General features: G+C 32.3%; 3 protein-coding genes across 4 annotated transcripts; 2 read left to right on the top strand and 1 right to left on the bottom strand.

The window, feature by feature from the left end:
• The first annotated feature begins 1,719 nt into the window (after positions 1–1,719).
• On the top strand, positions 1,720–4,870 carry LOC114177014. 2 transcript variants are annotated; one of them, XM_028062232.1, is made up of 8 exons: positions 1,720–1,975; positions 2,059–2,189; positions 3,017–3,094; positions 3,189–3,233; positions 3,329–3,373; positions 3,482–3,533; positions 4,080–4,176; positions 4,489–4,870. In XM_028062232.1, exons 1-8 carry the CDS (start codon positions 1,861–1,863, stop codon positions 4,652–4,654), a joined length of 729 nt encoding a protein of 242 aa, XP_027918033.1. In that variant the 5' UTR covers positions 1,720–1,860; the 3' UTR covers positions 4,655–4,870. The 2 variants fall into 2 exon arrangements, with proteins under 2 accessions (XP_027918033.1, XP_027918034.1); XM_028062233.1 differs by having other exon boundaries at positions 4,492–4,815.
• A 1,128-nt stretch (positions 4,871–5,998) lies between these two features.
• Positions 5,999–10,356, bottom strand: LOC114177260. Its single transcript, XM_028062534.1, has 7 exons — positions 9,876–10,356; positions 9,605–9,802; positions 8,182–8,454; positions 7,879–7,981; positions 7,511–7,629; positions 7,219–7,395; positions 5,999–7,023 (listed from the first exon to the last, which is right to left on the bottom strand). The coding sequence occupies exons 1-7, from the start codon at positions 10,329–10,331 to the stop codon at positions 6,361–6,363; spliced, it is 1,989 nt and encodes a 662-aa protein (XP_027918335.1). The 5' UTR covers positions 10,332–10,356; the 3' UTR covers positions 5,999–6,360.
• A 3,470-nt stretch (positions 10,357–13,826) lies between these two features.
• On the top strand, positions 13,827–15,662 carry LOC114178158. Its single transcript, XM_028063906.1, has 4 exons — positions 13,827–14,503; positions 14,590–14,641; positions 14,744–14,811; positions 15,025–15,662. Exons 1-4 carry the CDS (start codon positions 14,354–14,356, stop codon positions 15,571–15,573), a joined length of 819 nt encoding a protein of 272 aa, XP_027919707.1. The 5' UTR covers positions 13,827–14,353; the 3' UTR covers positions 15,574–15,662.
• The last annotated feature ends 22 nt before the right edge of the window (positions 15,663–15,684 follow it).

The raw sequence follows: 15,684 nt of genomic DNA, 5'->3' as shown, positions 1-15,684 counted from the left end.
AATATTATTAATATGATAAAAGTGATTTCATTTTTTCACCAACACGAAGATTAGTGTTTATAGTTGTATTTAACATTATTTTGCTGACAGTAATCGATGCATATATGCATCATCTATTTACAAAAGTAATTTCTATTTTCTCTCTATAATAATTTTTATTTTTATTTGAAAATTTTGAAAACATGTACATAATTGGACATTTAAAATATTCTTATTTTTAATCTAGACTAAGATATCATTGCTTTGGCAGAGGTTTTATTTTGATGATTATAACTTTTTACTATGTCTTTTTAGATAATTATATTCTTAACATCATTAATATAATAATCCACGATCTTAAAAATTTGAAAAAAAAAATCACACAATTATTATATTTGAAGTTCTTGCCCGGAGAATATTGATAAATTTTGATATCAATGAATGATAAACAACGTTTTAAGACAATGGGAGAATAAAATGGTATGGATGGTATTTCATATATAAAATTAATTGATATATATATATATATATATATATATATATATATATATATATATATATATATATATATATATATATGTGTGTGTGTGTGTGTGTGTTTACACTCACATCGATATAGTTTAAATTGGTATTCATGTCAAATTTTAGTCAAATTCATTAATAAGTTCTTAAATGAATTTTCCTGAATGGTTTGTGTAGAAGAGCTCTAGTTTATGAAACTAGACGAGTCAAAAATGTTCTCATAAAGGATTATATTGACTTAACTACAAAATTTTTACAAATTGTGTTTATTGCATATGATACTATAATCAATTGGATGGTAATATATATAAGATAGTGACTTTGTCAATTTTGAAACAAAGATATATTATTATGACAAAAGTAATGAAAAAATCCTTATGACAGAACCTAGTCAAAGAGTTGAAGCTACATCGTTACCATCTACTGTAGCAAACAACAACAATGTTATTCAATTATTCAATAACAAAGTCCACCATAAAAAATAAAAAAAAATAAAAAAAATAAAAAACTAAACACATTGACATTGAGTTTCATTTCATAAAAGGAAAGATTATTCAAGGTTTTTGAAAATGATGAATGTAATCATTCTTACATGATTATAAATTTTTTTTTTCAAATAACAAGTTCCTTTTATTGTTTTTATATTTAACCCAATGGTTCATGATAAAGCCTGTAATATACTTGATAAGTATTATCGCTCAAAAAATGTGTGTTGAACAAAAGTATATATTTGTGAGAATTGATTAGTCAAATCTTATTAGTTTTTTTATTTGATTGCTCCAAATCTTATGATGATTTGAAAAAGACTAGTGATTCAAGTGCATTTATCTTGATTAATATATATGTCTTCATTACTAAATTTTGTGTTCAATTACATAACAAAAAATAAGGTTAGTTAAGCAAGAATTTTCTCTAAAAAAGCTTCAAATTGTGAATTATAGTTCGTAATTAACTGTCATGTTAATTGCATATACAAAACTCGTTAATTACATGTAGAGTTTAATTACAAAGTAGTGGCACTTTTACTTTTTACAACCATATGTAATTTTGGTTGGACCAAATTTATTATTTAAAAAAATGAGTGAGGAGAGAATAATAAAAATTGACGCTTAAAATTTGTTTTTTTTTTTATAAATAAAAAATTTAGGAAAGAATAATAAAAAAAAGGATAAAGTGTAGGTTACTGATACAGTGAAAGAGGTATGGGTGCATCAATGAAATGGACACACTTGTTTGGAATATAAAGACTGTGCCAGATCTGTTATTTATTCCCCCCCAACCCAACTAGTGTCAACCAATCAGCAAGAGAAACTCTTCTTCTTCTTCTTCTTCTTCTTCCATTCTTCCTCCTCCGTTCCGATGGCCATGGCTAAAACCTTGCCCTGTCATGAACTCACTCACCTCTCCGATTTCGATGCCTTACTCTCCTCAGACGATTACATCTCCATTTGCGGTTATGGTTCCCTTCTCTCCGGTAATTACTATATGCATTCTTTCATGTATCATATCTATCCAATCAAATCCTCTTTATTAATTTACTTTCTCTTATTGACACAGAGAGAAGTGCCAGAAGCACTTTTCCCAACCTCGTTAACTTCCGAATCGCCCGCTTAACCGGATTCCGCCGTCTCTTCAACTCCGTTGGAGCCCTCTTTTTCACTCACGGTGTTGCCAATATCAAAACTGAGGTCATTTTCTCTTTTTTTCCCTATTTTCTTTTTTTTTTGTCCTTTTCATCGCCAAGAACTACGAACGGTTATACTCCATGCTTTTTTGTTTATGTTGCAAATTAGATGATATTTTCAGATTTCATAACAAATTTTAATTATCACATTCAGAAATTATAATATGTAATATATTTATTCATTTTTATAATAATAATTATCTCATAAATTATTTTTAGAAAAAAATGCACTTATCTCCCTCCACATAAAGTCAACAGACACCTATACTAACCTCTAGTTTTAAAATAAGCATACACATTTTTTTAATATTTTTCCTTAAAATAACGTTCACATGTCTTTTAACTTTTAAATAAACATTAATTTCATTAATAAGGTCACGCTTACTTTTCTTATTTTATTTACAACTAACATTATTACAAATTACGAAAATTAAAATTCATAAACTATCATTTTATCATATTATTTATTAGAAATATAAGAAAAGTTTATAAACGAAAAAGAATGTGTGTTATTTGTTGAAAAATATTAAAATAATATAAATATTATTTTATTGAAAATGTAATGAAAGTAATGATTATTTCAAAATTAGATGGATTATGAGCATGATTTTATATTAGTAAAGATAAGTGTAATTTCTCATATTTTTGATAGTTATGGTTAAAGAAGCATGTATTTTTTTTTTTATTTAGTTATTAAATTTGACTACTCAGAAATAGAAATGTGAAAGTAAAAAACATAAAAGAATTTGAAGAAGTTTTAGTACTTGATGTGCTAGTTGGCAGTAATTGGTCGTTGGATGTGCGTTTTGTTTTTGGTTGCGTTGCATGCAGGAAATTGCGGGGCTATCTGTTGAACCATGTGAAGGTGAAACAATTATTTTAGTTGTTTTTGAGATAAAGAAAACAGAGGTACTGTCTTTGCAAAACTTTCAATTATTTGAGGAAGATTTACACAAAACAATTATCTGAACAATTGTTCTTTATTTTCTTGGAACGAATTTAGATTCCAGCATTCATCGAAAGGGAACGCGTATATCGGTTTTTAGCTGTGAGTTATTGTTTATTTCTTTGTTCCCGTGATAATAGAATACACCTGCTTCAAGACTTCCAAATATAATTTTGAATTCATTTTGTCTCCCACAGGTTGTTCCTGAATCACTAGATGGAAAGCCCTTTACCAATCCTGCAGTATGTTACAGCTATTTTTAATTTTACTATCTTTTTTTTTCATAGATTATTTGTAACGCATATATGGTGTTTAACTTTGTTGATGGTTTTTGTGTGTTATCAACGCAGGTTCTTTGTGCTTCTTACAGTGACGATGAATTCTTTAAATTTAGATGCAATGGTAATGTTACAAAATCCAAGTTTATACTCAGTCAGAAGTATTAGATTACAAAAACACTGAACTGCCCTACGCTTAATTTTAATTAAATGAATTATATCTTCTATTTTTTAATTTTACTTGATAATTTGTGCAAACATAAACTTCTTTTGCTACTATTTTTTAACATTTTAAACTTCTGTAACATTTAGTTTGAAGACTAAATTCAATTTTCTTACATGTTTGGTTATTTAAGAAATAATACGTTCATAATCATTTACTAAATTTTCTTTAAATAATTATTAACTTTGTAAATAAAACATCGTGACTTTTCTTGAAGTTTAAGCAAAGCTTAAAGCGACGTAAGTGGCATTTTTTTCCTAATTACTTTGAAGTTGAAAAGTAATTGTTGTTCTTGTTAATTAATTAAAAAATACATATTAATTTAAATATGTACTTTCAGCACACATGATATTCATTTTAATGTTGGTTTGAAGAACTAAGAAGCCAATACAACATCGCATGGACATGAAACTATATTGTGTTATATGTTTGACTTTTTTGTAACAGAGGGCAGGGAAAAATATTTTGAACGCTATGGAGAGTATAAGATCCATAAGATCTGGCGGGATGATGTTTTGCCATGCCGTGTTTATCTTCGTCACTGGTAACATTCATTCATTCAGTCAAAATTTTCATCATTTTTAATGTATTAGATTTGAATTGATTTGATTTTTAATGTTTTTTCTAATATTTTTTCTGAGATTTGAAATTATGTAATTTTTAAACTCATGAAAGCGTTTCCATTAAAATTTCTTACTCATTTTGTTGTAAAATATTTCAAGTATTTATTCCATTAACATTAAGATAAAATGTTATAAACAATTATGTTTTAACTATTAATCAAGAACTACAATTTATGACTTCATAAAATATGTTATTATCTTGTGTAATGTGTTGATAAAATGAATTGTTGCAGTAGCCTTGGTGCGAAAAGCCTTGGTGAAGAAGTGTACGATAACTTTGTGGATCATACCTTCCTTGGTGATCGTAAAACAACCATACGCCAGTACTTCGAAAAAGTGGGTTCAAAGATAATGGAAGAAGAGCCACCTGAGTCTTTGAAAACCCGTTATGGTGGTTGATGTCTGTTGTTCCAATTATTTCTTATTATAACATTATTTTTAATTCAGGAGTCGCAGCGGCGAACTTTGAATGGTGGTGACAAGAGACAAGGGAACAAAGCATATTTCTATTTTCTCGGATCAAGATATATTAATAAATTGCATACTGTGAATTAAAGCTAGTACCGGTTCCCATTAAACAAATATTTATTCAAAAAATGTTCACTGCATTAGTTCTACGATACCTCGTGTATTGTATGGTCAGGTGATCTAAGAACAAGCGGTCGTAAGTCATCCGTTAAAGACGAACAATTCTCTGGATTGTTAATGTGACAATCTCTCCAGAGTGTTTTAAGGGAGTTCGCGACCGAACGGCTTCCGTGTTCATTCCAATTGAACTTTATCTCCACAATTATCGGGACAACTGCCAGGACGCATGGTCCTCCGCTCCAAAACTGAATCAATAAGTTAAAAGTAAATTAAAGTAATACAAGTTAGTAACCAAGATTAAAAAGCAATTGGGTCATGATTAAGAAAATCATAGTCACGGACCCATGTCAAAAAACTATAAATAAGAGCCCAAGGTGAGTTGGTGAAGACTTTTACTTCGCATTTATTACCGTATTAATTGCCCTTACTCGGACAAACTCGAACTGATTTAATCATCGAGAACGAGGCAGCGAATGGTGAAGTGTTGTACAAAAAGACTTAAGGACAATTTGAGTATTGGAGATATGTACTTCATTACTATACCCGAAACACCTCCAATTATATCTCTTGTAATACCAAACTTTGTATATATCAAAGAGTAGACTTTACTTATGAAAAAAAATATAAAGATGAAAGACAAGAAAAATTATATTGAAGGAATGTTTGATAGAGATGAAAAGGAAATAAACAAGTAGAAAAATAAAGGTCGTTTAATCGCAAAGAAATAAGAAATTCAAAATTATTCTTTGTAGAAAGTATTATTATTTATTATATTATTAAATAAAAAAACTGGGATAGCCCTTTTCTTTCGGATTTCATCTAATTTTGTTTTTGAACGTTTTCTTTATTGTTCCATTTTAGCTTTACCAAATGATGTATTTATTTATTTATTTATAATGATAACGGTAACTCACATCATAAAAAAAATTGAAAAATTAATACTATACCAAAATTATTTGGTTAAACTGAGCGTCTAGGTAAAAAAATTGTCTTGAGTTTACCAAACAGCGTCCGCAAGACGTAATAAACCAAATAGGACCACCTAATTAAAGTTTAAATAAATTAATTAAATTGCATAAAATTAAATAGTTCGGGTGAAATATTACTCGATGACTTTATATGTATGACGTTATTTGGATAATTAAGGTAATCAAATCACTTGCAAGTCCCATATCGGAGATTTAATAAACTTGAGTGTGGAACTGCGTATATAAATAGAACAAGGAAAAGCTCTAAAACTTAACCTGTCCTGTCAGGGGGTGAAAGGCGACTGGTCAATGATCGTATAGAGACGACTGGTCGTGCCAACACCTAAAATTCGAACACCGACTTTACGGCGGGTGAGTCCTGCCCTACTTTGGTTGGGAATTGCCCGTCAATTTTTGGAAGCTTCTCCTCTGAGGGGAGGCTCTAAGTAATTCAATTCTTAAATTATGGAATGTTTGAAGTTTCTTGTATTCCTTGAATACACAGCTTTGATAAACTTTCAACATGAAAGGGGATTTATTCACTTCTCCTTAGTACTGTTTGACACCATCTTTCTTTAATTCTTGGATTAATTGTTGGATCATTGTCCTATATGTTGGCATGTAATGATCATTTATCATTTTTTTTGGTAGTCTGAACTTGCTATACAGCTGTCTTGGTGTTTCATATAATTTGATATGTCCCTCCTTGGAATTTGAACCAGATTCATCAGAAGGTGCAGAGACCATATGCATAATTTTACCTGGGGGATAAAAACAATAACTATTATCTACAAGGTCAGATGTTGAGATTGAATTGCTAGCATTAATAAGTTGATTTTCTTCCTCAATTATCTCTTTTTCTGCAGCTGCTTCTTCTATCTGAGTCAGGATGTTCAATATAGTCTGTTTTTCAAGTTCTTTCTCCAGTTCATGCCACAATTCACCTTCTGTGATGTGTTCATTGGCATCAATGACTAGTTTATCTTCATCTGCCACATCAGGTTCAGATTTTCCACTTGTGGAGTTTGGTTCATCTTTATTAAGTACAGACACACTCTCAGTCAAAAGAGAATTACTTATATTTTCTGGTTCAAGAGAAACTTTGACCAAGTTATTTAATTTAGATTTCGACAACGGACCAATATTCTGACTGTGTTTAGCCATAGTTTTGACAACAGCTTTTGCAACACTTTGTGCATGCTTTATCACAACCTGCAGGTAACAGCAACATCAGGATCTTTCTTTATAAAAATGCATGCAGAAAAAACCTCACATAAAAGAAGGTATACAGTAATAGAAACAGTTTGAGTATTAGGATCACAGCAAATGCAATTGACCGGTTGATAAGGTATGGTTGGATAACTGAGCACTAGAATGTCAAATAGAGACAAGAAAACTTGAAGTTACCTGGGTACTACTGGCTACTGGCAGTAGAATAGCACCTACACCAGTTACCTTGTCTTTTGCACTGGATATAGATTGTAAGTGAGATCCAAGGGTACTTGCAGAGCGATAGATGACATTCAGAACCTTTGTATGCTCAACCTGATTCCATAAATCATTCAACCAAGAAGATGCAGCAACCTAACAAAACTAACTTCAGTAAATAACAAAGCATTATCTAAAAGATAAGATTAACAAACTCATTAAAATTAATATGTACTCAGATTGGAGAAGTTGGGAGAACCAGCAAATGCACCTCAGAACGAAGATCATCAACAGAGAAAGATGATAATGTGGGCACCATGTCGGAATTATTTATAATGGTGGTGATGAAGTGCTTCCCTGATTCCGCTAACTCCCATGTCATACACGCAGCTGAAAAGGAAATGATAGGTCACATAGCAAAAGTAAGCATTCTTATTTAAATCAGAATATAATTACATGCCATAAATATAATTTCATATCACACTGAATAGCTATGTAAATCTCATTTGCATTCACCAAAATAATCTGACATATTTTTCACCATTATCGAATGAAATGATAATTCATCATAACCTAGATACAACTAGTGTTACTTGTCAATTCAGTAACTTCATAGGTAAAATTAGTATGATCACATGCCTGGAGCAAATGTGACACAGGTGGTTGAAGATAATTCGTTTTGTTCTCTAAGAATATATGTCAACAGTGATGCAGTACCACCACCAAGTGAGTGTCCAACAACCTGTGGTTTCGGATGAGGCAAGTATGCTATGAGTAATGTGATTAAAAAAGTACATATTATTTTTATTTAAAAGAAAACATTAAAAAAGAATGTCATTCTAGTGAAAGGATGAAAAAAGTTAAGGCACAAACAAATGAAAGAAAGAACTGGACAATCACAATCCGGGGCTGTAGCATTTCAAAAATAATATATAACAGTACCTTGACTTTTGAGTCTGGACATTCATTAAGAGCCTTAAGTAATGTAGGAGTGCAGAGTTTTGCAATCCAACGAGCAGCAGCAACCATACCACAGTGTGCATGTCCTAAAACCAAGTTGCTTATTTGTCCATCACTTAGAATGGAATGGTGAAAAGGAACCATAGCACCAGTTGCAGCTGTCAGTGTGTCTTTTATACTATGAGTTCCCCGGATCAACAGAAGAAAACATCTTGATTGCATATCATGTATAATAGTGAAAGCGGGCTTCAGAAGCTGCAGGTTTCATGATATTAAATCAGTTTTTAGTCACAGTTGAACAATAAATTGAATGATGATACATTTAGCGTGAAAAATAGTACATGTTTTGTAACATAGAAATAAAATACATACAAAAAACAACACCGACATGTTTAAGGAGCATAAATTAACATGTGCAATAAACTCAACAGCTAATACTGCCTCCATCTAAAAGAAAATCAAAATTCAATTACATCTGTCAGCACCTCAAAATGAACTTTTCAACCATAACTATGTAAGATTTACAGGAATTGTCATTTCAGAATGGACATGACCAACCATTAACATGAATTTGGGACTGTCACTCCCATTAAGCTAGGATGTTCTTTAAAGATGATCTAGGGTAATGAAGAATTATGAACAAAGGGTCAGACATGTATTTTGAGGCTTTTCTAGGAAGCACCAACACAAAAGATCCACCAGAAGGTGCAGGTATGACACTTGCACTGACATATCTGTGACACACTTCCAACACGGGTTAGACGGGACACAGACCAAGGCATGGAAATCTCATTCCTGGCTACCTTCTATACTCCTACACAAAATTAATTTTAAAGAAGTTAAAATATATTATATTATATAAAATTGTTTGATCTCTTAGCATTCCTTTTGGGCTCACTGTTACAGGACTTTTTGTTTTAAGAAATATGTTTCATCTTCTTATCTGGATTTTGTTTTCTAAAGATTGTATCGTAAAATGATCTCTCATTTGTATTCTTTTATGTGAATATGAAAATTATATTTTAGACATTAACCATGTCCTAAATTCCGGCACTCCAAAGATTTTGCTTGTTCTGAGATAAATATATCAATAATTGTGCATCTGCTGGCCCACATAGACAGGCAAGAAGATCGAGCTTAAAACTTGAAAATTAATAGCATCAGTATAGGTTATTGAAACATGAAAAGATTCAAAAATTGGTTATTTCTGGATATTTCTGAAAAAAAAAAACATAAAAACCATGCATGGGGAGTGCGTCTAGTAATTGCCACTAACAACCCTTATAAAACTAGACCCAACTATAAAGTCAATCATATACCCTCTTTACTTCCATCGAATTTTCCAAGTTAACCCCACAAAAAAATGGAAAAAGAAATAGACAAAATTACAAAAGAGGGTACCTACCTCAGCTTTGGGGCTGTGGAGAAGGACATGGTCCTGTGAGAATCCGGCAGAATCTAAAAAATCGGGAAATGGTTTTTTGGAGAAAAGCATGCACAGAGTCAACAGCCTCAATAGTTCCTCTAAGTCCGCTACAACTTCAGGGCCTTTCAACTCCACACAACCACTTCCACCATACACACTCGCAACTGCCAAATCACCCTGCAAGTGTCGTCTCCAATTTCAAACCTAAAAATTCAAATCCACAACAAGATAATGGGGAAATTGAGTCGACCTGTTTGCGCATGAAGGAATTGATGCCGAAGGCCAAGTCTGCGATTGGCCATTTCCCAATAGTCTCCGAGTAAGTGAATCTCAGCGTCTCCGACAACGTCACGATCGATTCGAACAGATTCGCCGGCGCCTGAGCTGGCCTCACCCTCAGGGTCCGCGCTCTCGACCACTCCTCTTCGGCCTTCTTCCTCCGCCTCAACAAGAGGTACAGCGTCACCGCGGCTCCGGCAGCCGTCGCCATTGCACCGGCGGTCATGTAAGCGACAGAGAAGAAGAATGTGCAGAGAGAGGTTAGGCAGAACAGAAGGAAAATGGAGACATAAATTGGGGTTTGGAATATGGCTTGAGTGTGTGAAACAGAAACGTGTGAAAGGAAGTGAGAATGTTCCTTTCTGGGAACACGAAGCTCAGTTGCATTTCTTTGATGCAAAGATAACATGCCAAGACCATTAGCCATGGATCTTCTGCAGTTTCAAAATAACTCTACCACAGGGAAGCTTCAGTTTATCTTATCTTTCTAATAATATTAATTAATTAATTAACTAAAACATAAACCAGTGGTTATAGAAGATCTTCTAAAACAACACCTGTCCTTAATTAAGGTTAACTAGATTCTTTTTCATAAAACCCTTTTTCAATTTTGTTAATTCAATTTATTTTTAAAAAACAAGTTTGTTGGGCCTTGTATATGTTAGCGGACAGGTCATTTCCTCCTCTACTTCAATAATTTCAATGTTTATTCTCATAAATTTTTATATCTAAATGTATAATTTAAAATATAATTTTTCATATTTTAAATTAAACGTTTTAAAATATAAAATAAAATATATATGAGAATACCGGAAGAAATTTTTGGAGATTCAGGAAGAACGGCCCAAGTGTACATTGAGCTTTTTCTAGGCCCAATCACTTCCTTCCTCAATGCATTGACTATGCTTGGGTGTGCCTATGATAAATCATTATTTTATTTTAAAATTAAATACATTATTTTAATATACTTAATTTGAATAATTTTTAACTCAACTAAAACACATGTCTAAATTAGTTTATGATAATAATAATGATTTATGTTAAACGGGTGTTATTGATTAAAATAACTTGAGATATGGTTTTTAAACACCCAATGGAACTGAAGGTAATTATGGTCATGTCACTTTTAATTAATCCGAATTAAAATTGTTTTGTCAGATATCAAATAAAGTAAATAGAAGAATTTTTGTAGTCAACAGAAAGGTTAATGAAAAAAATCCAAACCAACAATACTGAAAACATTAACATTATTCTAAATATCAACCCAACTAATTATAGTGTATCTTAGCTAAAAGTAACTTTAATTTAAGCTAACTGAGAAATGTATTTGGGGACATTAGCAAGACAAATCATGTCAACTTTGATAAATAAATTAAAAAAATCCATTTAATATGAATTGAAAAATATCCTATATTGATATTTTTAAATCATTAAATGTTATTTAGTATTAAATTATTTTATATTTAACAATAATGGAAATTCAATCAGTTTAAATAATTTATTTAAATAAAAAATTTAAAAATAAAGTAACTCAAAATAAAATCTATTCAAATTAATCCCAATTGGTAAAATTCTATATTTAAACAAATGGTTAGAGTTCTAATATTCACACGAATAGAAATTGAACTATATACTATTGGGTTTAGGATAAAGTAGATAAATGTCAATTAAAAAAAATGTTTTGACGAAGAAAGATACAACTAGAGGTGGAGATAAAAATATATGAATATTTAAATATCTTTTGTTTTATCGTCCTGGATAATGTAAGTATTCACGTTGGTATTTTTGAAATGTTAACAGACAGTAAAAGACAAACCAAGATATTAAAAATGATAAGAAAGAAAATTTGTGGCATGTGTGAGTAAAAGAATGCCAGGAATAGCATAGCAGCTTCATTTTGAATTCAGAATCTTGTAGGAGTCAGGTTTATGCAAAAATAAACTTTTCCAACTTATTTTATTTTACTTCTCCTTTTCTCTTTTCCAAAGCTCTTCAAAGCAATATGCTATGGGGAATTACCAATTGCTCATGCCTATAACAATGTCACTTTTGCTTCTTCTTTTTTAAGTTTTAGTAAAAATTAGAATTAATTCATATTAAAAATTTTAGACCAATTTAATCTTTTTAACCACATTTTTTTTAAGTTTATTTAACGTTCTAAATGTATCTTATAATATCATTCAGCTAACATTGAAGTGAAAATATGTCAAGCAATTGTAAACAACTCAAATGTTATAAATGAAACACGTTTAATAAATTTAACAAAATTTAATTAAAATAGTTAAATCCACGTATTTTTAAAGATAAAAAATTAAATTACGTCAAAAAGAAAAATTAATTTTAATTTTCACCGTAAATTAACCGAAAAAAATATATTTAACCAATTTTTCTTTAACAAGTAATTCGAATTTTTACTTTTTCTTTTATTTCCGTGTATTCTATCATTCTGTCTTAACCAATTTTTGAATTGATGACCTCGCGAAGTGGGCCAGTAGAAAATTTCCAAGGGCTCCTCATGATCAATGTCCTAAAAACAATAATTAAGCAAATAACTAAATAGAGTTGCATAGACTTCAATCGCCACCCTGACCCACAATTCCTCAAATTTCTTGTGCTGGATTTTGAATTTCCAGGACATTGTTGACCTGCATATTGGGCCATGAGAGCTTCAAATTAATTAATTAATTATATCCAATAAAAATTGTACCACTTTACCCTGCTGCAATTTGTCCTATGCAAAACAAAGCCTATCTTGGAAGTTGCAGTTGTTAAACTCAAAACAAGGGTTCGGTTACCAATGTCTAAAGCAATAGTACCACCAATTATTCCATTCAAACTTTACACTCCTAACATTTAATATCTTACTTCAACACTTTAAATGTACAAAACAAATCTCTCTCGAATAAATAAAAAATCACTGGCCTATTCTAACTAACGAATGGTGATGCAAAAACTGTAGTGCAAACATGGAATTTGGAGAAGGAATGAAGCTGTTTAAAGATCGAGTGCAGAACCAACTTGAAGCAGGACAAACTAACTTTCCTCTTAAAGCCACTGCACCAAACGTTGTTACATTTTTCACCTAAGCCTCAACCAATGCATGATAACGAAGATGACGTTTTTGTAAACTTATACACTTTTTCTTTGTAGTTTTTATCATTACAGAAATTCATTCAGTTTACTAAACTATCTATATTCCCTTCTTCCTTCAAGTGTCAAAATTCTTGAGTGTAACGTGTGAACTTCTTTTATCAATATGTTATAAGGAAAGTATTAGAAAGATTAAAAAAAATAGTGATTCGGTTGCAATAGGTTCAACCAAACCACTGGGTAGTGAAGAAGCAACTTTAGCAGGTAATTTCCGAAGAGAAAAAGGTAGGAGATGCATTGTAAACGGCACCCATAATGAATTTTGAGGAGAAGATGAAAACATGATACGTTGTTTTGAACAAAAGGACAGAGGTAGGACCTATAATATGATTTCAGTGTATTTTTTAACCTACTCAGAACACCTTTTTCATTCCTAGCTTCAACCGGGCATTATATGTGTGGGTCACCCCTACTTGAACGCTCCCATCTCATCTTCACGGGTAATTTCTCCTTCAATTTAAGGACACTGTACCAAAATAATATTGCAATCTACCTACCACAACACCATAACCTTCAAACCTCTACGAACCCTTCATGTATTTTCTACCCTAATTGTCACGTTTCGCTGCACAAGTGTATAACGGGTTTCATGTACCAGGGGTGCTTGCTTTTCATGAACGTTTTGTGAGTTTCTAATTTTCCACAACGCCCTCACAAACCTCAACAAATAAAACAATGCTTGAAGTGGATACTGAAAGATGAATCATTAAAAGTGGCCAGAATAACGGGTAGATGGCTTAATCAGATTACACAATTGATTCAACATCTCAGATTTAATATTTTTTACAAAACAATCTTTGGAAAACAACCTCTGAACTTCTTAATTGTCACAGTGGTGTGAAGTTCTATTTTCAGCCTAACATGTTACTACTTACTAGTTGTTGAATGTTGCAACAAATGGTAGGAGGCGGTGGAGAATGGCAACAGCAACTTGGTTAATCTAACTAACATCAGAGGAACATAATATATCATCATATAAAATAGGGTATTTAGTTGGATTTGGGTTTAAATTTGAACGAGAAAAGAAAAAAGAAACGTAAGGGCCAAATGTCCTTCCCTAATACTTCTCAATCAGTGCCATTTGGAGAGAATAACGTTAACCTCTCCATATCTCTAAACTTGTCTGTTCCCACCAACTGATCCAATGTCGAATATCTCCTCCGCAATGGTTGCTATTTTTCCTTAACCTCTGCATCTCTCGAAAACCAACGAAAGGGAACCACCTTCCGTATTTCTAATAACCCCTATTCGCGTTTTGTCCTCGACTTCCAATATTCGCGCTATCATATCACTCTCAAAATGGGGAGAATGGGACAAGACTCAGACCCCAAGTCCAAGTTGGTATTAGAGATTTGCTCCATTTCCACGCGTTCTGTTGTGTGTGTTCATCATAAACTTCTCTCAGAATCAGCTAACACAACTTTCGTTGACTGGTATTGCATTCTTGGAGTAAGTTCTTTACCTTTCTTGTTCAAACAAACCGTATATAGGTTCTCTTTTATGATGCAAACTTTCTCCATATTGGGTTCTCATAGGTGGAAGAAAATGCAGGGGTGAATGCCATTCGTAAGAGGTACCATAAACTGGGTAGGTTTAACTGCTTCTGTGGCTATGTGAAATCTGGCATTCTCTCTCTTTTGTGAATAATGAGAAGCTTCTTTTTTTTCGTTTTTTTTTTTTCTTTTGCAGCCTTACATGTTCACCCAGATAAGAATAAGCACCCCAAGGCTGAAATTGCTTTCAAGCTCGTTTCTGAGGTATTTCTGTGATGTTTTCTTTTCTTTTAATTGGTTAGCCGCTAAGCCTGCAGGTAACATAACACCGAAACAATGAACATTTATCTTCTGTTGATTCTAAACTTTGAAGGTGTCATCAACACCCCCATGTAGACATATACCATAAATTCCTTCCCAAGTCTGAGTATAGTCGAGGAATACAATCTCATCCCCCTGCCACCCTTTTTCTTGTAGGCATATGCATGTCTATCTAACGCAGCAAAGAGAAAAGCCTTTGACTTGGAGAGATATAAGCATTTCTGCATCGAGTGCAAAAGAATTCCGTATACATCGAGTAATGTCCCTGTCAATTCAGGGGGACCAGGTTTTAGGGCATGGAATATCATCACCAGATCAAGATCTTTTAAACTTTGGAGAAATATTAGGGAAATGAGAGAAAGATTCATGGACGAGGCTAATGTGATAGAGAACTGTTTGCGAACAAATTCAATGTCAAGGAAAGAATCTCCAGGCCAGAATCCGGTTGGGTTTCTACCTAGAAGCAAGTCGCTTCATAGATTTGAGAAAGAAACCCCTGTTTTCAATCCGTCGGATTATTTGTACCAAGGCTACCCTCACCTGAGGAGCAATATTTACAAGAATTCTTCAACTTTTTGGTACTTGCAGAGAAATAGTATGCTTCACAATGAAAAGGGAGGAGCGCTGCATGCCTCCCCTGTTTTTGAGGTCCAATCTAGGAGTTTGTTTGCTAGCAAATTCGCTTTTGTCCCGTCAAAATGTTAGTTAGAAAGATTTTTTCTTAACGCAATGTGATTGTCAGCCTCTGGCTTCTTCCGATGATTAATTGCATTTCGTTTGAAATTGTCCTGATATATAATATATGCGTCTTATTAT

This window comes from Vigna unguiculata, chromosome 3 (assembly GCF_004118075.2).
Source record: "Vigna unguiculata cultivar IT97K-499-35 chromosome 3, ASM411807v1, whole genome shotgun sequence".
Classification (NCBI taxonomy): domain Eukaryota; kingdom Viridiplantae; phylum Streptophyta; class Magnoliopsida; order Fabales; family Fabaceae; genus Vigna; species Vigna unguiculata.
This window is presented reverse-complemented; position numbering and strand designations above follow the sequence as displayed.